Raw genomic sequence first — 25,289 nt, forward strand, 5'->3', positions numbered from 1 at the left:
CCAGCTGACAAGCCCAGGAGGGAGCTCGCTCTGAACACCTCTGCCCCGCTGAGCATCGGAGGCACAGTCGGGGCCCTGCTTGGTCCGTGACAAAGTCACTTCCTTGTCAAATGCATCAAGACCCCTCAGCATGGTGATCTGTCAAAAACAAAAAAAAGTGGGTGGCAAGCCCTTACGTGACCCTGAGGTCAAGATCACAGAGTTCCTCGACCATTGTGAAACCTGAGTATTTCCCAAATGAATGACTGCCTAGAACAATCTCCCTGCAAGCCAGTTGCAGAAGCCCACCCAACCTGTAGCTGTTATTGTTCTGCACCCCACAGCAACTGCTCGGAGACCGCCGGGTCCAGCAGGCGGAGGCAGAGGGTGCCGAAAGGGTACAGTGAGGCAGCCGACCAAGGGCTGATGCCAGTGATCCCTGGGCCAGGACTCAGCTGCCCAGCCCAGAAGTGGGGGGCTGCCTCAGTCCATGACACACATGCTTCTCAAAACCAGCGAGGTCAGGGAATTTCCACCCCTATCCAGGCCTGGAGGGTCTGTGAGGCCTGGAGTCCTCTTGACTGGAGGACTGTAGGTTTGTAAGCATCCACACCAACAGCACCCACAGCTGCTGATTGTTTATTGCACAAGAAACTGGCAATATCAAGGCAAGGGGCGGGCATTACAAAACAATCTGGTGAGCAGCCCGTGGCTAGCAAAGGGCATTCCGTACAGACACTTCAGTTATATACACGTACGCACACACACGCACGAACACACATGAACACCCGTGAGCCTGAGGCTTCCAAACCTCACCAGCAGCCTGCACCCTGACCCACCCTGGAGCGGCTTCCGTGGTAACGTGCCGCAGGAAGTACAGCAAACGACTGAAAGGGATAGAAGAGGTTGCACTGTGGCAAGCTGAGCCACGCAAATCAGCACACACACACGACAGAGGCAGACGCAGGCTGCACCTCCCAGGCCGGGGGAAGGTCGAGAATCTGGGAGCGTGGAGACTGTGCTTGGAAGGCACCCGGGACCAGTCCAAGGGGCTGCCTGGGGTCCTAGAATCCTGGGGGCCCGGGCCGGGAGTCTGCCACGACTACTGCCCCAGCATCCCGGTGGGGCATGGTCACCTTGAAGATTTCAATATGACCTATGAAGATTCCAATTATGGCAGAGTCCCCGTGTTGGAGGCTGGTGGGGACTGCAGAAATCAGATTGGGCCATGCAGCAGCTCAGGGCCTTTCTGCTGGTTTTCATGTCCTGTGTGCAGATAAAGCCTCACGCCTATGCAGAATGAACACTTTCCGCTGGCTGGGCTGCACTCCATTCTGATCAGGGGACCAACAGGCCCGCCTGGAGCTCCAGGGGCTGGCAGGGGAGCTCCACAGCCGGACCCCTGTGTCCCACCACTGGGACTGCCTGGGGGACCCTATCTAGCAAAGGGATTTCTTCTCTACTGAAGGCGGCAAGTCGCGACCTCAACCCCTCCCACTCTGCCGGGCTTGGGGACAAGGTCCCTGCCAGGCTGCGCCGCCAGGTCAGGCCCGCCTGAGCTCACAGAACTGCCAGGCGGGTTCCTGAGAGGCGTGGCTGTTTGGGAAACTCTTGGACCCAAAGGCCTGGGTCCCTCAAGGTCTCAGAACACCTGGGGTGCCAGCTCCTGGGCAGAAAGTGACAGCAGCGTAACAAAACTGCAATCCTACAACACAACCGCTTCAAGTTTATAAATGGACAAAGAAAGTCTGAGGGAGTTTGCTGTTTTTGTCCCATGGATACCCAGGCAGCTTAGACAAACCTTCATTTGCTGAGAATGAATTAACTGGCCGGCATGTGTCCTGCGACTCAGCCTCCACTGCTGGCGCCTGCTAGGGAGGCAGGCAGAGATGGCCTCGCCCCAGGGCCCTCTCCCTCAGACCTTCACTTCATCTCGATCATCAGAGAGGCTCAATTACAGGCAGAACCTCCTTTGCTGGCAAAGACCCTTGGCTCTCTCAGTCCAGAACAGCCACCCCCAGTGGCCAGTCTCCTCACCGAACTAGTCCGGGAGGTCTCCAGCCTCTGCGGCAGCCCCTGGGGATGCAACACCTTCCCTTGCACACTCACACACACCCAGGGTGGGGTCTAGGGGACAGGGGAGAGTTTTGCAGAGAGGGTCAGCCCTCTGGAACTTTGCAAAGGTGGGGCCAAAGGCAACCAGGGGGCTTTATTCCAGACTGCCATCCGCGGGTGGGGGGAACTGCAGGGCCTGCTGGGATCAGGCTCTTCTGCCAGCAGCGAGATGACAGTGTGGTCCCACACAGGGCCACATCCACAAGGGCCTCCCAAGGGCTGCGGGGCCAGTGGCCTCTCAGGCAGGGAGGACTCAGGACTACGTGTGCGCTGAGGGGCGTGGGAGGGGCGGCCTCGGTTACTCCTGTCCAAAGCCCTCGGTCTCCTCAATGGCATACAGCAGCTTCTCTCTCAGCTGTTCGTAGCTCTTGTAGGGTGGAAGATCCAGACGGTTGAAGCTATTGAGAGCGGGGAAGCATGACAGTCAGCCCCAGGAGGCTAGGGCTCTGATAGCCCCACCATGCCTGCCTGCAGCGGGGCCACAGGGCTTTCACCACACTGGCTAGGGCTCAGGGGCTGCCAGTCAGGCCTTCACATTGCAGGTGCCTGGACCATGGGGTGTTAAGGGAGGGGCCAGGACAGCTGGAAATTGGTTGGGGGGGACACTTAGGGCAATAGCTCTTGGACTACTGGAACAGAAGTGCTTCATATGTAAAACCCAATAGATCAGATGCCCATCACAGCCCCATCTCTCCAACCCAACACCCCAGGGCCAGGCAAAAGCTGCCAGACTCGAGGCTATGAAGCTGCTACACCCACTGGGCTGTCCCAGGAGCTCTTCGGGTCTGAGGCCCCCGACCTCTCATTAAAACCAGCAAGCTCACCAGGTGTGGCTTCTGGGCAGCCAGGTTTCCTTGCCAACTTTGTCAATGCAAAACTTCTGTGGTCCGTTGCTACCTGTGATCCAAGGTAAAACACACTGATGTCAACAGAGACGTCCCTTCCCAAAGCAGGACCCTCCGGCTCCACCCACAGATGGGCTCGGCCCCAGGACGCAGAGGCCACAGCTTTTCTCCATCCCACTGACGTGCTTCCACGAAGAGACTAGGTTTCCCCCTCCCTCTGAGCTGTCCTCACTGCCAGCCAGGATGCCAGAGGGCGAGAGAAAACGTACCGATGAGTTCGGCAAATCCCCCGACGGGCAGGCGGCAGGTACCAGTGACAAACTGCAGCAGCCGGATCCTCTTCTCGTTGTCCATCTCCTTCACCACCTGGAAGTCCGCAAGTCAAGGCACAGTCAGGCAACCCACGGGGCCCAGTACTTTGCCCGAACATGGAGCTCTCCAGCTCAGCGGGGCCCCTCTTTGGGGCTGAGAACACAAAGCCAGGTTGGCCAGGGGATGACAGCCTCCAACCTGAGAAACCCCGGAAGTGCTTTCGCTAAGAGGCTGTGTTTGTATAAGATTCCCACCAGTCCATGGGACATCTCTGGGTCTCAGGGACACCTCGGGCTGGGTATTCTCTTCCCATCCACGTTCTGCTTTTAGAGATGACTAAATACGGGAGTGACTGCTTAATGGGTATAAGGTTTTTGGGGAGATGAAACGTTCCAGAATTAGATAGTGGTGCCAGGTGCACAACACTGTGAATGTACTGGAAGCCACTGCTCTGTCGCCCAGGCTGGAGTGCAGCGGCACGGTCTCGGCTCACTGCAGTCTCCACCTCCCAGGTTCAAGTGATTCTCATGCATCAGCTTCCCGAGTAGCTGGGATTACAGGTGTCTGCCACCACGCCTGGCTAATTTTTTATATTTTTAGTAGAAAGAGGGTTTCACTATGTTGGCCAGGCTGGTCTTGAACTCCCGACCTCAAGTGATCCACCCACCTCGGCCTGGGTAGGAAGCCAAGGAACCCAAAGTGGAAAGCCATTGAATTGTGTATCTTAAAAAACTTAAATGGGTTGGTCACAGTGGCTCATGCCTGTAATCCCAGCACTTTGGGAGGGTGAGATGGAAGGACTGCTTGAGCCCAGGAGTTCAAGACCAGGCTGGGCACCATAGCAAGACCCTGTTTCTATTGGAAAAAAAAAAAAACAAAAACATTTAATAGTTAATTGTACGTTATACAAATTTCACCTCCACAAAAAATTTGTATACATACATATGCACACAGATATGTACTAAGAATGTCTGTAATCATTATTTTTTTTGGATACTATACTTCATAATGACAACAACAAAATCCATACATATAAAAGAATCAACACATTAATTATACATAGGATGACAGCTCTTTCTGTTTTCTGGAGCCAAGCCCTTGCCTTCCTGTCCCATCTGGCTGGCAGGGGACCTCTCAACCAGTGGCAGCTGCTGTCTGCCTGCAGGTCTGTCCCTGCACACCAGCTGGGCCCAAGGCTGACCACTGACGACCTCCTGTCACATCCACTGGCCACCACTCAGCTGGAACTGTCCCTGTTCATCCCAAGGCTGGTCTATCGTCTCCTTTTGCAAGTTGTGGGAGGCAAGGACAGGGTCAAAGCTGAAGGTCCTTGCATGTGAGGTCTCCTCAGGACCCCTTTCCTTTGGTTGATGCCAAGGCCTGGGCCCGGGACCCACCTGCCAGAACCACTGGATCTGCTTGCTGTTCTTGGTGTAGTGCCGGTAGATGGTGCTCTTCTGCCAGTCGCTCATGTCTATCTCCTGCATGCCACACAGCATCAGCTGGGGAGAGGCAGCAGTCAGCATCCCCGGCAGGCCCCTCCCCGCGCATCGTCCACTTGCTAGCACTTGACATTGCCCCAAACATGTTCAACTAGCTATTTTTGGGGTCAGCGTTAGGAGTTGTATTGCTGAGTGTCTGTGGGTACACAGTGAGCATGTCACAGAGCGGGATCGCCCCAGAGGCAGGGGCTCAGGGTCCCAGCAACCTCAGACACTCACCTCCAGCTCTTTCTCGTCAAAGTAGCGCAGCCACTCCAGCGGAGCCACCTCATTGAAGCCATCCAGGAAGGCTTTGGTCTGCTCTTCCACGCCTCGGGTGAAACGCCAGTCGGTCAGCAGCCTGAGACCAAAGACCAGCCATGGGTGGAGCCTGAGACCCACTGCTCAGGGGCGGCTCCCGGCCAGGCCGCGTGGCCATTACCACGCAGGACCACCAGATCAGCAGAGCCCACTTCGCACACCCAGACCCAGCCTGCTGGAGGACCTAGAGTGCGGCCCTGAAAACCTCACAGTGACCTGCAGACACTGGAGTCTTTGAAACCATCCTCACCACCACCTCCTCCTGCTCCTGCCCCCAGTGCCGACTGAACCTCAGAAGTATGGAAGCGTGGAGATAAAAAGACTAAACCAAGAGGCCTGAGGAACAGGCACGGAGAACGGGCACACGTGAGATGGTGGGTCTAGGCACACAGGCCACAGAGATCCTTTCGGCCCAGAGAAAGATGCAGATGTCTAAGCTTGATGCCACTTCAAAGAAATTCCACGCTGCAGGCTTGAAGTCTCCCACATGGCGAAAAAGTGCAGCTGGGAGTTGGTAACTAAGGACCTCGACTCTGGTTCCCCCAGCTCGCGCCATCACATGACCGCCCACCAGCAGCCACCATCAAGGCAGATGCAAATGGCATCCACAGTGACCCATGGGCCACAGGTGGGGACCCATCTTTCTCTGCAACCCACTAGATCTCCACGCCACCCCTGGAGCGGAGCCCCTGGCGCCTGAGACTCACATGATGTACTCTTCCTTGTTCTCCTCCGTGACCCGGATGCTCTCGCCGCCCTCCTTCAGCTCGTGGGTTGTCACCTTGCCCAGGATCTCCATGTCCTGGATGAAGTACAGCTCCAGGCCACATTCTTCCAGGTTGTTCTCTCTGGGGGCACAGGAGACCAAGTGGGGAGATGTCTACCGTGGCAGGGTCTTTCCTGGATCCTGCTCTGTTGCCCGTGGGACACTAAGGGCCCACAGGTAGCCTAGAATCCTGAACAGTGACAGAGCACAGCTCCTTGACTCAAGGAGAAGGTTCTAGAACTGTCCCCAGGGGACCCAGAGGACATTCCTCTCCACAAGCTCTTGTAGAGGCTGGACAAGAGCTCAGGGGCCACACTGGCAGACAAAATAAAGGCCATCAGTACCTGCTCCATGCCCAGAGACGTCCCTCCTATCAGCGAGGTGGGGCGAGGTGGGAGGGAACTCACTTGATCCAGACAATGGAGTTGTAGAACTCGGGGTCAATGGACTCCAGGTCTTTCAGGGTTGGTCTCTTGTTGAGCATCCGCTTGTAGAAAGGCAGGGTGAAGCCCGTGTCGATGAACTTTCCGTGGTACAGCGCCTGGGAAGGAAGAGGCACAGCACAGAGGTTTGGCCTTCCCTGGGCACTGCCAAGACCAGCTCTCGGATGCTCGGTATCAAACTCTGCTACCGCTACCCGCCTTCCTGCCCTGACAGAACTGCAGCAGCAGCTGCCTCGGATGCAGCGGGAGGGCCTCGGGAGTAAACAACGCCTTTGTCCTGACTTGTACCTACAGAGGGACTCCCATCCTGCCCTGCAGACTGCAGGGACTGGGCAGAGCCAGCCAGTGCGGGAACCCACGTCTGGGCCCGCATCTGCCCCGCACACTGGCCGGCTGGCTCCTGGCCTAGCAAAGGTCTGCCCCGCGCTCACAGAAAAGGCTTGCTCAGAACAGCTCCAGGTGGCAGCCCTGACTCACTGGCGCTCAGGGTGGGTGGCAAAGGCAGCCAAAAATAATGCAGACACCGCTGACAGCGAGAGCTGGCGGCCAATGGTGAGTAATAGTCTAGGGTTTTACCGGTCTGTCCTGTTGGCTGCTGGGCCAGGCGGGTCTCTAGACCTGGGAAGAATGTGCCTATTTCCAGAGCCCAGCACCTTGGCCAAGAACTCCCCGACGACGGGAAGGGCCATATTTAGTCACAGGCTCCTGGGGCGCTTGGGTCCTCCTAAGAGGGGAGCTGGGTGGGACACTCAGGAAGGCAGGGGAAGAAGCGAAGGAAAGTGACGACTGAAACATCTCCAGCTATGAATGTGGCTCCTGCGCTGTGCCTCCCACGGGCTCCACTTCCCATTCCGAGTTCTCCACGCTCCCAGGACCCTCAACAGGGTGGGAGGACCTCCCTTTCCGTATTCACACTGTGTCCCTCTTTCCGGTTAAATACAGACGCTGGGACGCCCCTCCCCAGAACTGGCTCCCTTTCTGACAGATGTCCCTACACCCTGCACCAGCCAGTCTACTGTTCACCAGGAGGCAGCGTGGCATGAACAGCAGCCCCCGTGGACTGGCTCACCCTCTCTGGGCTCTACCCTTCGCCCCCATAAAGCTCGTAACCTAAAAATGCAAAAAACTAGAGATAGTTCTGGAGAAACCAGAGCTTTCTCAGTGGCTGCCCTGTAGGTAATGAAGAGTTTCCATGTTGCTTTGTATAGGACTTGTCAAGAGGGAGCCCAGGGTCTCTGGGCCACAGACTTTAGGGTTTTGTTCTAAGCTAGTGTTGACTCCAAATGCCCTTCCAGAAGGCTTAGTGTCTCAGTGGGACATTCCCAAATGCTATGACAGTGTCACCTCCCAGAGACAGGCAGCAGGTGGGCAGCTATGGTTTCACCTGGCCCTGTCATCCCAAGGCCCTCAACAGAGCACATATTTAATGTTCAGTAAAGTCTGTGGCCCAGAGACCCTGGGCTCCCTCTTGACAAGTCCTATACAAAGCAACGTGGAAACTCTCCACTACTTACAGGGCAGCCACTGAGAAAGCTCTGGTTTCTCCAGAACTCTCTCTAGCTTTATGCATTTTTAGGTTATGAGCTCTATGGGGGCGAAGGGTGCAGCCCCGAGAGGGTGAGCCAGTCCACGGGGGCTGCTGGTGAACAGGCCCAGGGCCTCCTCCAATGCTGCCCCTTCCCGGAGGTCTCAGAGAAAGAGCAGATTCCCCTGGTGCCCCTGGCACACTTCACCAGGAGAGGGAAGAGGAGGGAGAGGAGGAGGGAACTAGGCAGACCCCTGGGGCCCCCTTACCATGGCGATGAATCTGCCTATAAAGCGAAAGTAGGTGAGGTGGTCCGGGTTGATGGAGGAGGCGGGGTTGATCTGCAGGCAGTAATTGTTCTTTCCGGCATATTCAAATAAACAATACATAGGGTTGAGCACCTCGTGAGACAGGAGGAAAAACCACTCTCTGTGAGGGAAGAGAAAGAAAAGACAAGAATAACGGGTCCCTTCGTGCACATCTGCACAGGAGCTGTCACTCTTCACCACTGTGTCTCAGGTTAGTATGGGGACACGTGTCCCAGGGAGTCGAGCCCCATGGCAAGCACCCGGGCTAACCTATATGAACAGCTGGTCAGTGAACAGGGCAGGCTCAGACCTACAGTGAACCAGGGCGGCAACTGCACTTGAGGATGATATTTGGGAAAACGTGTGATTGTCGGCTCCCAGGTGATGCGTTCCAAGACTTTACATCACAATATCCAGAGCTTCTAATGGTAAAGGGGGTCCTTGGACCCTGGGTCACCATGCTCAGTTGCATAGGCTGTGTACTGCACAAGGGCACGATGCATGTTTATTACAATAATTCTTCTGCAAAGGTTCTGTTTGAATAGCAACTACCCTGTTTCCACTCTACCTGGGTGGGCAACATAACGTAAATACATAGCAACACATTTCCAACCCCGATCCATGAAAATGTAATCCACGCTGCCTTCAGATTAGAAACCTCACGCCCACCAGCTATGCCACACTCTTGCACTTTGCCCTCCCTTCGTCCCCAGACCCCAACACCATCCCCATTCCCACACTTCCACGCATTCATCTGAACCAACACCCGTGCCCTGGGTGCGAGCCTCAGGCATGAATTCAGAGTCCTTTTGGGCTTGAGCTAAACCAGCAAGGGGATGTCCCAAGGGGGCCAGTCCCCAGCTGCTGGGCTGTTTGTGGCTGGGCAGACGAGGAGTCCTTCAACGCAGAGGGTGCCCCGGTATCCTGTCCGTGGTTCTACCCTGTGGTAGAACAGCATGACGTAACCTACCATAGGGTAAAACCACTGGCAGGACACAGAGAGAGACACACACAGGGCGCGGCCACACCAGAAGCCCACCAAGCAGAGCCTGGAGAGGAGGTCACCACGGAAAAAAGGAACATCCATCCACGGGGCCAGCGCAGAAGGCAACGCCACCACCGAACAGAGGACCAGAAGCAAGTTAACCCAACACCAAGCGGGAAGACATGCCCACACCGGGAGAGGTCTCAAGCGGAGAGGTCGCTGCGGGCCACGGCGCTCCCTGTCTCTGCCGGGGCCCTTCTGCCCTGCTGTCCAAGGCAGCATTTCCCAGAGGGCCTGTTAACTTTTATGGGTGGACCAGGGTGAAGGCAAGACAATGCTTTGGACTCTTTTTAGGGTGACATAAGCCATTACAGTTTTACTGACCCCAGGCACGTGACATGCAGCTGAGCCCTGCTCAAGGCCCTGTGGATCGTGACACAGCTTATCCACACGGGGACACCTGACTTCACCTGCCCTGGCTGCCTTAAGAGGAGGGGACCCCAGGGTCGACTCTAATGGATGGCCACACGGCTCCTATATTCAACTGCCCAGATGCTGCTGGCCTGGTTGTTAAAGTACAGAAACATGACACATTGGTAGATAACAGAGCCATCGTACTGAGCTCTCACCCCTCCCAGGAGTCCTCTGTCGCCTCATGACCCAGTAACTAAAGGCTTAACACCCAGCCCAGCGGGGCACCCCAGGCCCCTGTTCCAGGCCCAATGGACTGGCCACATGGGTTCACGTATTTTGGTTTTTTTGTTTGTTTTGTTTTTGAGACGGAGTTTCGCTCTTGTTGCCCAGGATGGAGCGCAATGGCACGATCTCGGCTTACTGCAACCTCCTGCCTCCCAGATTCAAGCGATTCTCCCGCCTCAGCCTCCCCTGGGAGCTGGGATTACAGGCATGCACCACCATGCCCAGCTAATTGTGTATTTTTAGTAGAGACGGGGTTTCTCCATGTTGGTCAGGCTGGTCTCGAACTCCCAACCTCAGGTGATCCGCGTGCCTTGGCCTCCCAAAGTGCTGGGATTACAGGCGTGAGCCACCGCGCCTGGCAGATTCATGTATTTTGAATGCCACACTGTGCCCACTCCTGAAGATGCATGAGAGCTTTGGGAGGGAATGTGAGCAGGGGGCAGGCAGCTTTCTGGCCATGGATGCTATAGCCTGGGGAAGCGGGGTACAGGGCAGCCTTCTGGGGCACTCAAGCTCACCTGGCAATGCCCCCATAGTCCAGGCCCTCCTCGCCACGCATGATGATGTAGAGCCGGCGGCGCAGGTCATAGGGTTTCATGTTCATGATCTGGGAAGACAGAGCATCGGGCCGGCCTGCCACTCTCCCTTCCATAGCAGGCAGGGGCGGGAGGGACAGGGGACTCTAAGGCCTACTATCCAGCAGACACAGTCACCAAGACCCATGCCCTGGAAAGTCTGCAGTGTGGGTTTGACAGGCCACGCGATAGGAGATGGGGTGCTGGGAGGAGCGCGTCGGCCTGCCACTGGTTTCGGGCACCATGATCTAACCTGTTGGAAGGAATCTTCGAAAAGCGTCTGCCTGGAAACGCTGATCTTCACGTGGCTCGGTAGGGCATTTGACTGAAAAAAAAAAGAAAATAACTGTAAATTGAGCCTCAAGTGGTCATCTGTTCTCCTGTCTGTATGAACAGGTATTCCCCGGCCTGCTGGGCCAGAAGGCAACAGCATGTCCCCTAGGAATGAAAACTCGCTTCCTAGAGACAGCCAGCTCCGGGTTAGACAAGTGTCTGGCCCCCACCTAAGACACAAACATCCCGATACCTGCTGCTGTGCCGGGAACTCACACTGAAATTACTCAATAACCCCAACTGCCACGGGAGCCCCAGTAGCAGAACTCACATGGCAGAGGAAACGGAACTGGTGATACTTCCACCGAAAACTGCGGTCATAAGCACCAGGGGAACCTTGCTTCGTCCTGGGAAGAGCAAAGATGTTCAGGGGTTCATTTGATTTCTCGGAAAATGAACAACTTGTCTTTGTCAGCCCTAAGAAAAGCTGGTGCTATGTTAATTTAAAGATGAGTAATGTAAGGTGAGGAAGTGACTGTCATTAAGATCCTTGAAGAATAAAAAAGAAAATCTAGAAATAAAGCCAGACTTCTTGCTTTTAGAGAAATAACTCTAGTGCCACTCAGAATAAACAGGATAGTCCCTTCCTCCCCATCCTATCTTATTTATTTGTTTGTTCATTTTCTAGAGACAGGGTCTTGCTCTGTCACCCAGGCTGCAGTGCAGTGGTGTGATCATGGCTCACTGCAGCCTCGAATTCCTGATCTTAAGCGATCCTCCCGCCTCAGCCTTCCAAGTAGCTAGGACTACAGGAGTGTGCTACCACACCGAGCTAATTTTAAATGTATTATTATTTTTTAGAAACAGGGTCTCACTCTGTCACCTGAGCTGGAGTGCAGTGGTGCCATCATAGCTCACTGCAAGCCTCAAACTCCTGAGCTCAAGGGATCCTCCCACCTCAGCCTCCCACGTAGCTGGGACTACAGGCATGCACCACCACATCCAACTAATTTTAAAATTTTTTTTGCAGAGATGGGGTCTTGCCATCTTTCTCAGCCTGGTTAATCTTTTTTACTCTTGTGGAGACAGGGTCTTGCTATGTTGTCCAGGCTGGTCTCAAACTCCTGGGCTCAAGCTATCCTCCCATCCCCTTTAATATGACATCAACGTATTAAACTGCCACTAGAGGGCAGTAAGGGCAGTAGAATGCACCCACAGGGGCCACCGAAAGTGGGCCTCCCAGAGCCAGAACAAGGACAGCCTGGGCCTCGGCTCCTGACGCTGCTGCTACCTGCACAAAGTCCTTACCCCGACTCAAACCCCGGGCGAGGATCCTTAAAGGTGGTGGTGCGGGTATTGTGGTCCACAAAGTATCGCACCCCCTCGCTGGTGTATTTCATCTCCCATCCTGGGGGCAGAGCTGGTTCCTGGATCATCCTGGAAACACGGGAAGAAAAGGGTGAAGGGCTGGCCCCACCTTCTGGACCTTGGTGGTTGGAGGCTGGGTCCTCAAAGTGTGGCTTTGTCTCTGCAGAGCCCATGAGGGACCTTGAGGACATGCACCCAAGAAGCATGACCCAAGTCGTGAGGACAGTTCTGCAGCACAGAGAGGTCATTTATTATCTCATGGCTAAAATCCCAGCCCTGCATGGATGGCATTGGACTGAGCGGCCACCAGCAATCCTGAGGCACCCCACGCCCCAGCACAGCTTCACTTGGGGGTGTTGGGAGACCAGGATGCCCTCAACCTTTTTGCAATCCAATTATCAGCAGCCTGCACAATCAGTATGGAGACCAGCAACACCTGCCAGCCGGGCCACCCTCCATCCACCAGGAACTTAAGAAACCCCTTTTAAACTCTCATCAGGCCAACAGTGTATCTGTACCGTGAGAGTCTCAAGACACTTGTGTGTGGCTAAAGGTCCCTGACATCAGCTCTCTGGGACGATGCAGTCCAAAGCCACCTGCCCAATGCTGGAGCTGCACAGAGACCCAGCCCAGCCCGGCGCCCCTCTCAGCCCAAGTCCTTACCCTTGGGTCCGGGGATCCTCCCACTGGGTCGTGCGAGTGTTATGGTTCACGTAATACACCCGTCCATTGTCCTGTCTCTTCTCTGCCACATGAGAAGAAAGAAAGAACCATCAGATTCAAACACGGAGAGCCGGTGTCCTTTCCCTGAGGTTCCCACCTCCTGGGTGCTGGGTCTGAGTTTATCTCCCTGTTGTCAGCCTGTTAGAGAAGAACCAGCCAAAGCCAAGCTCACTCACACTTGTCACTGGGAAAGGGACAAAGAGGGTCCTTCCTTGTTGGTGGTGGTGGGGGGTGACACACTTCCAACTCGAGATGAAGCACTTCTTTGGTTGGTTGGTCGGAGGGAGGGGGTGGTGTGGCCTCCCGGAGGGAGCAGCACAGCTCAAACCAGAGGCATAATTGCTCCCAGCTGTGTGCAGCACGGAAGCCAGGCAGTCCCCAACCCGCCAGGCCCCCAATCCAAGTCCCTCACAGCTGATCCCTCGTCCTGGGACCCTCTGCACTGCATGCAGCTGACCTGGGCGCCTCTGTCCCACAGGGCACGGTCCTTATGGGGTGGCTGCATTGCCCTCGCACCTCTCTGATCAGTGCTCTGCACCCTGCGGCCCTGTACCCTCCAAGTTCTCCCTCTTCTCCCACTTACAGGCTAAGTCTTGTTCTAAAACTCTCATACCCTGGCACACCTCTTTCTTGCTTATGAGCAAATAAATGATATCTGGGCTGAGGACACTTACACTGCCCAGCCTCTTCTTAGACATGTATCTTTATTTTTATATATAAAGACAGGGTCTCGCTATGTTGTCCTGGCTGGTCTCGAACTCCTGGCCTCAAGTGATCCTCCTGCCTCAGCCTCCCAAAGTACTGGGATTACAGGCAATAAGCCACCGTGCCTGGCCTGCCTATCAAGTATGTGCTTTGAGACAGGGGAATGTTCATGGAGTGGGGCTGGGGAACAAATATACTTTTCCTCTGCTCTGAACAATCTCTGTTCTCTTGCCCTTTACTGATATACTGATAAGGGCTCTGGGGTCCCCAAGGGAGGACTCTGGGCTCCCGGGGCAGACCCAACCCTAGCTGGTGATTCTGGACCTTGAGAGGGACCGGAAGGGGTAACCTCTCAGCTCCAGGTAGACAGGAGAAAAAAAAAAAAAAAAAAAAAACAACTAGGGGGTAAAGCTCTTGGCTCAGAAGAGGTCACCTTTCCCAGGAGGTTCCTGAGCCTTCAGATCTCCTGAAAACAAATGATGCTAATGGCTCTCCTTTTATAAGACAGGGCAACATTAAAGAAACAAAAACAATCAGTTCCAGAAGCTACAGGGAACCAGAAAGCTGAAAAAGGAGCAGAACAGGGAAGTGCAACAACCCCCTCCTGACTCCCTACCAAGACTCAAGCTGCAGTGCTCCCAACACCAGCCCAAGGCCTCAGTCTCCCTCCCACTCTCTGCCTTACCTGGTATCTATGACTCGACTGAAATTTTACAGAAAGACATTATTTGTCAATCATACCTCAATAAAGCTGGAAAAACAAATAAACTAAAATAAAAATAAAGACAGGCTGGGCACAGTGGATAACACCTGGAATCCCAGGCTGAGGCAGGAGGATCGCTTGAGCCCAGGAGTTCGAGACCAGCCTGGGCAACATGGCGAGACTTCATCTCTATTTTATAAATAAAAAATAAATAAAAGAAAGCCAAAGGAAAGAAAGAACAGGAGGTGCCCAGAGCTGTTACAGAGCTACCACCACCTCAGAACACACAGAAGGAAGGCTTCCCAAGAGGTTTCCAGGGGAAGGGGCTGCTCCCAGCCCCGAAGCTACTGCTTTGAACTAGATCCTCCACGTCTGCCCTGTTAAGAGCCAAAGCCAAGGCTAACCACGGGGCCAGGGGGATCTGTCCAGCGGGCCTGAGGCCTGTGTCGTCATTTCTGGCACTGCTGCTGTGTGGAGGCCTCCCAAGGCCGGCTGGCTGCCTTGCAGCATTCAGTTTCAGTTGGGGGCTGGGAAAGACCCCAGGAACACCTGGCTCGACCTCACTTTAGGAGCAAATGGACTCAGACGTATTCAGCCATAGGCCCAGGGTCAGGGCTGCCGAGGGCAGATGTGGATCTGAACCTGAGGTGTCCTGAGTCCCACAGCAGTGTGTGGGGAAGATGCGGGGTCTCTCCTGGGGCAGCAGAGAGGGACACCAGCAGGCTTGGTTAGCAAGCTGCCGATCAGTCTCACTTGGTCTGGCTGTTCTTTCTGTTCATTCTCGGTGAACCCTGGGGAGACGGCCCCAGCCACAGCCCTGGGGCAGCCAACACAGATCCCCAAGGATCTGAGATTCAGAAGGAGCCGTGGCCTTTAGCCTGAATGTTCTTCCTCTTAATTCTGGACTATGACAGTTTTGTGGGTTTTTTTCTGATCGTTCATTAACAGCATCGACTCTGACCACGGCTCCTCCATTTCTATCTCAAATATTTCCACACTTAGCATTCGAGAGCTGTTTTCAAGTCTCCATCAGCTGTGCTTACCTGGTGACCATCACTCAGCAGAACTGGCATGAAAACCCACTTGACTGGGCTATACCACCTGCCTCTACAGAGCCTGAAACACATAGAAGTCCCCGGCTTCTATGCCACTGGCTACTAAACAGCAGTATGGATTCTTGTTTAATCTGACGCATTTTCCCCTGCCTACTGACGACGCAGGGTCTTCAGAGTTTTACTCTCTCACATTGGAGTTGCTGCCAATCTCTGAGATACTAATGACCTTTCTTTGGTCCAGGGAGCCATGTGGGGCAGCTATCTGCGTAAGGGATCCCCGAGCTGAAAGTCAACAAATGTGTGGAAGCTTCACTAAATGATCTCTCCAATCAGAAGGACCAGAAGGCCCTTCTGGCACACTGGACTGCAGTGCTCACTGACTAAGTGGCACCCTGCAGGTATAACAGGGTTGACACAACCTCTTAAATGACTACCGGAGAGCAGAAGTGTCTGCACCGAGAAGATCCAGCTCCAAAGCTGCACGTTTCCAGGCATCAGATGCCCATCCTATCATTGCCAACTTCCCAGGATGCACCTCTCCATCTTTGTTGTCGAGCACACCACCTCCCAGTTTCACACCATCTGTCAACACCACCAAACCAACGTTTACCGTCTTCTGCTGGCCTAACCAATAAATGAAACCCAACACATGCTGCTTCCCGCAAAAACTGCCTTCTTCTGCTCCCAGTGACTCTCACAAGATTAAATAAAACTCTGCCCCAGCTCTATCAAATGCGCTAAGTCTCATCATCTCTAATGATCCTTTTTGCATGGCTACTCCTTCCTAGAATAGCCATGAAGCCTATAATCATTCCTAAGTCATGGATGTCCATCCCTTAACTCACTGTTAGCAAATCACATCAAGGACTTGGGATAGGTAAGAGGCGGCTACCAAGGGCGAGGAGAAATCTACACGGCGATAATAACTAGCAGCGATGCATTTCCAGAGTCACCACCTGGCATTCAACTCTCGTATCTGCTTCCCTCTGGTCTCTTTCACAGCTATGTCAGAAATAAAAAGGTGGCTTCTATTAGTCAAAATTAGACCAAAGTCCTCCAACATCTCAGCTGCAAAGAAAGATTTGTTAAGGTGGATCATTCCAAACATATGGTCGCAGATCTGAAACAAATCCATTTGGGAGTTAGGCAGTGTCAAAATATCTTAGTGGTAGCATGGACTCTTGAGTAGACACCTTGAAACTCAAGACCAAAACCCAGTAACCCCCCAGATGCTCAGGGACATCTTTCTTAGGGTCACACTCCTTTAGCAATGGTGGGTGGATGCTACAGTGGTTCGGTGGAGCTTGGTTACTTTCCCAGCCGCCCAGCTCCATCACCTGTAATTCCTCTGGTAGGGCACGCCCAGGGAGTGTGCTGGAGAGGGGAGAGATGGAAAACAGGGGGACAGGAACAGGGAAGGAAGACACGCGGGAGGAGAGGACAGAGCACCGTGGCTGATGGAAGGCCGAGGGCCGGGAAGAGAACTCAGTACTTACCCCAGCCAGGAGGGAGGGGGCCCAGGGGATCATGGTCAGTCGAAGCACTCGAAGACTAAACACAAGAAACACAGCGAACACAGAGGTTACAAAAAGCCACTGGTGAAAAAATAAATCAATCGATAAAAAATAAAAATGCCAATGACTCGCTTCCACATTTGAGCGCTTTGCAGGGAATGCAGTAGGACTTTGGGTGGCATCTGCTCCTCTCAAAAGTCTCTGTTTTTTGTTTTGATTTTTACAGAAAAACCAAAAAAGAACCCTGCACATGGAGGGCCCAAGTGAGTTTTGGAAAAGGTAGAGCGACGGGGAGGAGGAGGTACGCGGGTGAAGGTGTGCCAGGGTGGCGGAGGCAGGGAGCAGCCCTGGCGGGGTAGGAAGGCCCGGGAAGCAGGCTCGGCCCAGTGCCTCCGCTCGGCTCTGGCTCGAGGCGGCCAAGGCGACTGAAATCACCACCACCTCCAACTTTCTCCAAGAACCACACGCAGGAGGGGAAAAAATATCGCAGGCCTTTCCAATGAAATCATTCCCACAAGCCCTGCCCACGCCCAGAGCTTCCTGGCTGGGGCCCGGCCCTCCTCCCTCCACCTCGGCATCCCCCACAACCTCCCATCTGGGTGTGCAGCGTCCACCCAGACTGAGGGCACATTCATGCCCCAAGCCCTCACCTCCCCCAGGAATGTTTTCCTTCCCCTTCACAAAGCACCTTTATTCCTCCCCTGCCTGAACCTGAAGTTGCTCAGTGTTCTGTGTTTGTCTGGGGGGGGGGGTTGGGGCTGGGGGCGGGGCAGCAAGACAGAAGGGGAGACAGGGGAAAGAAGGGGGAACCGGCTCCAGGACTTCAGGGTCACTGTTTACATTAGAATCCCCCCCACACCCCCTCCAGCCAAATTCTGCTTCGAGGTCCCTGGGGATGGACTGCAGTGGACCAGGCATTCTCATATCCTGCGGGGAAGGGGGGTGCTGTCAAAAAGTTCTGGTCGTTAAATAAAACAAGTATTGTTCCGCTCTTTCTTCCTTTCTTTTTTTTCTTTCTGAAGCATTTTTATTTTACTTACTAAAATTTAATCGTTGTAAGAGGGGATCAAGTTCTAAATGTGGACTTCAGGCTGCTGGGCTGGCCCCGTCTGGGGGTGCCAGAGCCACACACGGGCAGGAGGATGAATGGGGCTCAGTCTCGGCTTGAGAAAACATTGGTGGAACTCAACTGCCAGCAAGCCCCCTTCCACAGCCCTCCCTCCACCCCCAGCTGAAAGGACAGAGAAACTTTCTTTCCAAGGTGGCAACACAGGCCCCTCTTCCAAGCAAGTTCCAACAAAGACGTTTAAGTCTTGAAACCATAGGCTCCTTGATAGGACGGAGCCCCCTTTCAGGGCAGCGCCTCCTGCCCACACAGAATGCAAGTGCACGGAGGTGGGGGAAGCTCACCTTGATTTAGGGCCCCTTATCATTGATCTCGAGCTGTGCCTAAAATTCTCCATCGCAAATCACGTTGAATCACTACTGAAAAAAAATCTCCCGAATTCCAAGTCATGTGGGCATGTGTCTGTGTGTTGGGGGATTAGGGGAGATAGGGTACAGCATCTCATAAAATCCAAGTTCCTCCAACTCTGTTTTGTAGTTAACACATTAAAAACATTCGGCAACAGAGGCAAAGGAACAGATGCGAAAACACGTATTCTACATCACGGAGCCAGAGGCACTTGGTAAGTGCTGAGCTACAGCAATGACCTTGCAAAAGGGAAGGACTATAGAAAAGGTTATTTTAAGACATTAAAAGAAGACGCATTTGGTGTAAAAGTGTTTGCTGCTTCAGGTCTTGTTTTGGAGTCAGTAGATCATCCGTAAAGGGCTCTCATGGGAAATCGGCTACCAGCTGGTACCAACCCAGCTTCCACGGGGGCATGGTCATCTTTTGCTTAACTCTACAAATCAACAGACCAAAAAGGTCTTTACTGACAGTCTCCCTGACCAGTACTGAACTAGGATCAGAAAATACTGATCAGCCCCTTTCTGAATCCTTGCCTTTTAAAAAAAATCTCAGCCTTCGTGCAATGTTGGCTCTCTTTCATTAAGGTGTTTTTTTAAAAATTTCCTTGGTATCCTCTGATTGTTATTCTATCAGAATGCCCCTGCCCCCCAACCCCCCCAACACACACACCTATAAGAAGCGAGGAGAAAAGGAGGCAGATAGGAAAGGGAGAAACATCAGAGACTGATAAACACAAACAACGTGTATTAGGTTGGTGAAAAAGTAATTGTGGAGTCATGGCGGCCAAGTGCCGTGGCTCAGGCCGGTGATCCCAGCACTTTGGGAGTCTGAGGCGGATGGATCACTTGAGGTCAGGAGTTCGAGACCAGCCTGGCCAACATGGGGAAACCCTGTCTCTACTGAAAATACAAAAATTAGGCAGGTGTAATGGCGGGCACCTATAATCCCAGCTACTCAGGAGGCTGAGGCAGGATAATCGCTTGAACCCAGGAGGCAGAGACTGCAGTGAGCTGAGACTGTGCCACTGCACTCTAACCTGGACGACAGAGAGAGCCTCCATCTCAAAAAAAAAAGAGTCGTGGCAAAAACCACAATTACTTTTGCACCAACCTAATAAAATCAGAATCAATGGGAGCTGATCCTCACAACAATTTTACTTTTTATTGTTAAATAGAAGCACTTGACGATTTTGGATACTTCTTCCCTAAGGTACACAGTACAACTTGAAAAATAAAGAAAGCCAGAAGGAAGGAACAGGAAGAAATGAAAAATAAAAACTATGCATCATGGCCAGAAAACCAAAAGCCAAAAACCCCACATCTCCAATGAGCCAACCGGCTGCCCCTCCTCTTCTACCACATTCCCCTAAAATGAGAGATGTCAAGGTGTTAAGTGGAGCACAAAAGGATGTAGATGGGGGAAAGCAGGACTCTGCAGCCAGAAGGGAGATCCTGGATGTTCTCTATCACTAGGAACAGAAAAGAACACTGTGGAATCCTCCTCCCGGGTAATGGTCCTTGGGTTGGGAGATCTGGGGTACAGGCCATGAGCCAGAGAGCTCATGAGAGTTCAAGTCCCTTGGGAACTAAGCACAAAGTTCCAGTAATATTTTAAGATACAAACTCAGAAATAAAGAATGTCTAGCAAATACAGCTGAGGGTAAGAAAGGTCTGGGAAGGGCATAAAGGTTGCAGCGTGGAAGGCAGGCATTTTTTTTTTTTTTTTTTTTTTTTTTTTTTTTAAGGATGCACCAGACGGATACAGAACAAAATCCAGGTACTTGAGAATTCAATGCAAGGGGCTCACTGCAGAGTAAGAAACAAGTTGTCTGTTTCTCGATAATGCAATTTGGAGTCCACACCCTAAGAGCCACAAAATAATCTGTTTCTTTTACCTTTTTTTTTCTGAGATGGAGTCTCACTCTGTCGCTCTGGCTGGAGTGCAGTGGCATGATCTCAGCTCACCACAACCAACCTCTGCCTCCCGGGTTCAAGCGATTCTCCTGCCTCAGCCTCCCAAGTAGCTGGGACTACAGGTGCCCGCCACCACGCCCAGCTAATTTTAGTAGAGACAGGGTTTCACCATGTTGGCCAGGATGGTCTCGAACTCCAGACCTCAAGTGATCCACCTGCCTCAGCCTCCAAAGTGCTGGGATTACAGGCATGAGCCACCGCGCCCAGTCAAAATAATCTGTTTCAATACTGCAGACAGAGATGCCCGGGAAATTACCGGCAGTGTGATAGTCCCATCACAACAGCACAATGTGCAAGGTTGTGCCGGGCATCTTCAGTGGGTCCCAGCAGGAACACGACACAAGAGGGCAAAAAGAAACTGCAAGGGTGAAACAAGCAAACGAAAAGATACACGATGATCATAGGCAACATTAGCACATTGGGGAGTTGGGAAAGGGAAATATGGCAGAAAAACTAAGAACCAGAATTTAGAGGAACTGGAAAAGGTGTGTGTTGAGGCAGACAGAGGAAAGAATTACAGGAGACTGCAATCTGGGATTCCCTTGATTTCCATTTTGAACTATATTTCATGTTTTCTGCAGTGCAGCAAAGAAGAACAAGGTCTCAGTTGAAGCCCAGCAAGAAGAGGAGGGGAGGCCGCTAGCTAGCCTAGTATTGGGTCTTAAGTCTTCCGAGTCAAACTCTGGGCCTAAGCCAAACCCCAAAATAACTATATGAAAGCAACCCTTCTTACTTGTAACCAGGACATGGCACCATAGCAAACAAGAGGAGAAAACCAATGCCAGAGGGGGAGGAAAATCAACAGAGAGACATTGAAAGCAGACCAAAGAAAGATTCCTGCCACATTTTTCAATATGAGTCTTGTTTCATGGAGAAAAGGTAACCATCACCTCCATGCAGAACCCTCCCACATCCCCAGCGAGGCTGAGAAAACCATTTTAGAGTACTCAGAAAAAACAATTTTTTAGTGTTTAATTTTTACTTCTAGGGAACCCTCCAAGTCAAAGTTCTACCTCTATAAACCCAGAATAATGTTGCTAAGAGAGGCAGGCAAAAGGAAGGAAGACTCCAAAAAGCTCAGGCAGATGCGAGCTCCAGAATCTGGGAATCTTCCCTTTCACACACCAACATCTTGGTCAACCCACAGAACCTAACTAGTGGGGCTTTTAAGGGAAAAAAATTGCTTTAATGCATTTTATTTTATTTATTTATTTATTTATTGAGACAGGATCTTACTGTCATCCAGACTGGAGTGCAGTGGCACGATCATAGGTCACTGCAGCCTCAAACTCCTGGGCTCAAGCGATCCTCCCACCCGCCAGTCTTCCGAGTTGCTGGAATTACAGGTGTGCACCACAACACACGGTTCCATTTTTTTTTTTAAATGAGAAAAGTTGGATAATCAGGGAGACAAAAACCATGTGAAACTCCTAAAATATGTCCTTGTCTCTAAGTCAAAGGACAGATAGGTCAAAGAAGAAAGACGCCCCAGACCTTCCCAGTTTTGCAGCCACAACCACCCAAGAAAATGGCAGGCAAAATCTTTGGGGCCCAGCTCAAAAGGAGCAATCTCTGAAATGTGGTGAAAGACCAGATTCCACCCAATTCTGAAACATGCCAGAATTGGATGTCAGGCATGTGTGGCGGGCATGGGTGGGAAGCCTGGCCCGAGAAAGTGTGCAGAGCTGCACTGGGCTAGACAGCAGCGGGGCCCTGGCTAGAGACGGGAATGACCGTTGACCCTGGAGCAACTTACTAAGACAAACACCACACTTTCTGACCACCTCTGCTAAGGAAACTGAGGTCCTCCACGGTTTCCTCCCTGTACGATGGGCAATCCATCCCCACAGACAGAACTAACCAAGGGAGATGCTACAGTGACTTATGGCTGATGATTAAAAGTCGGGGGTCCAACAGCTGGGTGCGGTGACTCACACTTGTAATCCCAGCACTTTGGGAGGCCAAGGCAGGTGGATCGCTTGAGCCCAGGAGTTCAAGAGCAGCCTGGGCAACATGGCAAAACCCCATCTCTACTAAAAATACAAAAAATTAGCCAGGTGTGGTTGTGCATGCCTGTAGTCCCAGCTACTTGAGGGGGCTGAGGTGGGAGGATCACTTCAGCCCAGGAGGTCAAGGCTGCAATAAGCCATGATCGTGCCACTGCACTCCAGCCTGGGTGACACAGAATGAGACCTTGTCTCAAAAAAAAAAAAAAAAAAAAGTCAGGGGCCCAGCTCAAAACATTTCCAGCCTGCAATGCACCATCATATCCTGTGTTAGTTCTGCTGTAGATCCCAACCTTCACATCTAAAGTGCTCTGAGAAAATACAATCAGCCAACTTGGGAGTCCCATGTCTCCCTACCAAAGAGGCTGTGCAGTTGCGCTTCCCCAGCTCCAGGTCATTGTGGACCCTCCAATGGGATGGAGACTCCAGCAGGTGGAACCGGGAGGATTCCCAAAGGGACACGGTATGGGAGACTGTTTAGGCAGTTAGTTTGAAACCAGAGCACCCAGAATTCTGGACTAGAAAATTGAAATGTGGGCCAGACATGGTGGTTCACACCTGTAATCCCAGCACTTTGGGAGGCCAAGGTGGGTGGACTACCTGCGGTCAGGAGTTCGAGACCAGCCTGACCAACATTGTGAAACCCCATCTCTACTAACAATACAAAAAATTAGCCAGGCATGGTGGCGCGTGCCTGTAATCCCTGCTACTTGGGAGGCTGAGGCAGGAGAATTGCTTGAACCCAGGAGGCGGAGGTTGCAGTGAGCTGAGATCATGCCATTGCACTCCAGTTTGGGCAACAAGAGTGAAACTCCATCTTAAAAAAAAGAAAAAAGAAAAGAAAAGAAAATTTAAATGTGGTCAGGGATGGAGCCAAGATCATGCCATTGCACTCCAGCTTGGGCAACAAGAGCAAAACTCCATCTTAAGAAAAAGAAATAAGAAAAGAAAAGAAAAGAAAATTTAAATGTAGTCGGGGATGGTGGCTCATGCTTGTAATCCCAGCACTTTGGGAGGCCAAGGAGGGCAGGTCACTTGAGGTCAGGAGTTCAAGACCACCCTGGCCAACATGGTAAAACCCCATCTCTACTAAAAATACAAAAATTAGCCGGGTGTGGTGGCAGGTACTTGTAATCCCAGCTACTTGGGAGGCTGGGGCAGGAGAATTGCTTGAACCTAGGAGACACAGGTTGCAGTGAGCCGAGACCGTGCCACTGCACTCCAGCATGGGCAACAGAGCAAGACTCCACCTCAAAAAAAAAGAAAAGAAAAAAGAAAATTTAAATGTTACTCTTTAGGTAATGACCACAAAAGGTTTTGAGCCAGTAAATGGATGCAATGACAGTAACATTTGAAGACTGCTCTGAGGGGAATAGGCCAGATGGATTGGAATAGAGAGGAGGCCAATGGAGAGAACAATTTAGAGGCTGCTCTAGCAATTCAGATGGGAAAGGGCAGAAGATGATCAAGCAGCAGAAAGAAGGAGGCTCAGCTAGACCAAAGATAACAAACTTTTTCTGCAAAGGGTCAGACAGTAGGCTTAGGCTACTTTAGGATTTCTGAGCTGTACAGTCTTTATTGTGATACTTAACTCTACCATTGTGCCATGAAAGCCGCCACCACTAATATGTAAACTGCTGGGTGTTCTTATGTTTCAGTGAAACTTTATTAACAAAATGAAGTGGCAGGCCAACTTGGCCCATGGACTATTATTTGCCAATCCCTGATCTAGATGAGCCCAAGGATCCTTCATCCCTGAGAATCTGTCAGATAATAAAGATCTAACAAAAAACAGCAGCAGTTTTTTTTTTTCTTTTTTAGAGACGGGGTCTCACTATGTTGCCTGGTGATTGCTTTGATCTGGAAAGCTAAGGGATGGGAGAAGTCAAAGCTGACCTTCAGGGAGCAAGTCAGGGAAAATGGACTTGAATGAAGGGGGCAGAAATGAAAGCCGATCTTAGAAGAAAGATGGGGAATTCAGTTTTAGACATGTTCATTCCTTAAACACAGAGGCTAGACATGGAGCTGCTGAGTGAGGAACGCTGGAATTTGAGGAATTTCACTGTGATGAGTAAAATCTCCAGGGGCAGAGCACTGAGGTTGCCAGATGCTGTTTTCCCTGCTCACTAAGCAGGTCAACAGAGAACACGTGAGGCTGCACATTCACAAGCGCAGGGAGGCGCCCCCACCTCGGGCCAAGCGCCTGCCCTCTCACCTGGTAGAGGAATCTTTGGCTGAAGTGCTGCATGGCCCCCTGGAGCTGATTCCGCTGCGACTGCCACTGCTCGTAGTTGCGCACGTACTCCGCGGTCGGACGCTGCCAGGTGGTGGTCCGAGTATTGTGATCCACATAGTAAAACCTGCCTCGGGGATCTGTGCGTTTTTCCCAGCTGGAAATAGGAACCTCAGAATGAATATAATGACCACCCCACTCTCATCCCCCAATTCTAGAAAAGTCTCAGGATGCCTTGTACAGCCAGGCAGGCCCCATCACAGAGGCTACTGGGGCTTAGCTGATTATAGCAGACATCTGTGGTTGTCTCTGCAGCACCCAATCCCTCCTTGCCATTAGCTCTCAATTTCTAATTTGGGGATCCACGTGGTTCTGGGGAAGCTGACCCTGTTCCCAACCTCAGAGTTGCATGGTTGCCCGGACCAGAAGTGCACATGTGATGTATGCTGAGCCAGCCACAGCCAATCTCAGGACTTCTGCTAGCAAATCTAGGAAAAATAATAGTCGCTCATCCTTTCTGAATATGACTGAGGAAGCATGCGGTCCTGGGGGCCACTGGCTATTATTCTGGACCCGAAGACAATAGGAAGTTGACCCAGTGGATGGGGGAGCAGAAAAATGGGAGAAAAGCCAATTCCTTGGTGATATTGTTGAGTAGCCCAAGCTTCGCTTGGAATCAGGATTCATATCTAGAATTTTCAGTTACATGAGTCAATACATTCCCTTCCTTATTAATGTTGATAACTTTGGTTACTTGCAACTGAAACTCTCCTGATATAAGGTGCCAATGAAAACATGTTGCATGGTCTTTGGTTCTGTTTTGAGACAGAGTCTCACTGTTTATATTTTTAGTAGAAATGGAGTTTCGCCATGTTGCCCAGACTGGTCTCGAACTCCTAGACTCAAAC

At 52.1% G+C, this 25,289-nt stretch overlaps 1 protein-coding gene across 3 annotated transcripts in view; it reads right to left on the reverse strand.

Annotated features, from left to right (window-relative positions):
- Nucleotides 1–602: 602 nt before the first annotated feature.
- Nucleotides 603–25,289, reverse strand: part of WWP2 (WW domain containing E3 ubiquitin protein ligase 2) — a 183,116-nt gene continuing 158,429 nt past the window's right edge. For 2 of the 3 annotated variants that reach the window (XM_030816471.1, XM_030816469.1), the window contains exons 10-24: nt 24,364–24,538; nt 16,678–16,732; nt 12,659–12,740; nt 11,936–12,064; nt 10,959–11,034; nt 10,608–10,679; nt 10,298–10,386; nt 8,057–8,216; nt 6,227–6,360; nt 5,761–5,901; nt 4,973–5,093; nt 4,649–4,753; nt 3,209–3,305; nt 2,919–2,991; nt 603–2,492 (exon numbers count right to left, since the gene is read on the reverse strand). In XM_030816471.1, coding sequence (XP_030672331.1) covers nt 2,393–2,492; nt 2,919–2,991; nt 3,209–3,305; nt 4,649–4,753; nt 4,973–5,093; nt 5,761–5,901; nt 6,227–6,360; nt 8,057–8,216; nt 10,298–10,386; nt 10,608–10,679; nt 10,959–11,034; nt 11,936–12,064; nt 12,659–12,740; nt 16,678–16,732; nt 24,364–24,538 — 1,609 coding nt within the window. In that variant the 3' untranslated portion in view covers nt 603–2,392. 3 annotated transcript variants of the gene reach the window in all.

Source organism: Nomascus leucogenys, chromosome 2, assembly GCF_006542625.1.
Source record: "Nomascus leucogenys isolate Asia chromosome 2, Asia_NLE_v1, whole genome shotgun sequence".
In the NCBI taxonomy this organism is placed as follows: domain Eukaryota; kingdom Metazoa; phylum Chordata; class Mammalia; order Primates; family Hylobatidae; genus Nomascus; species Nomascus leucogenys.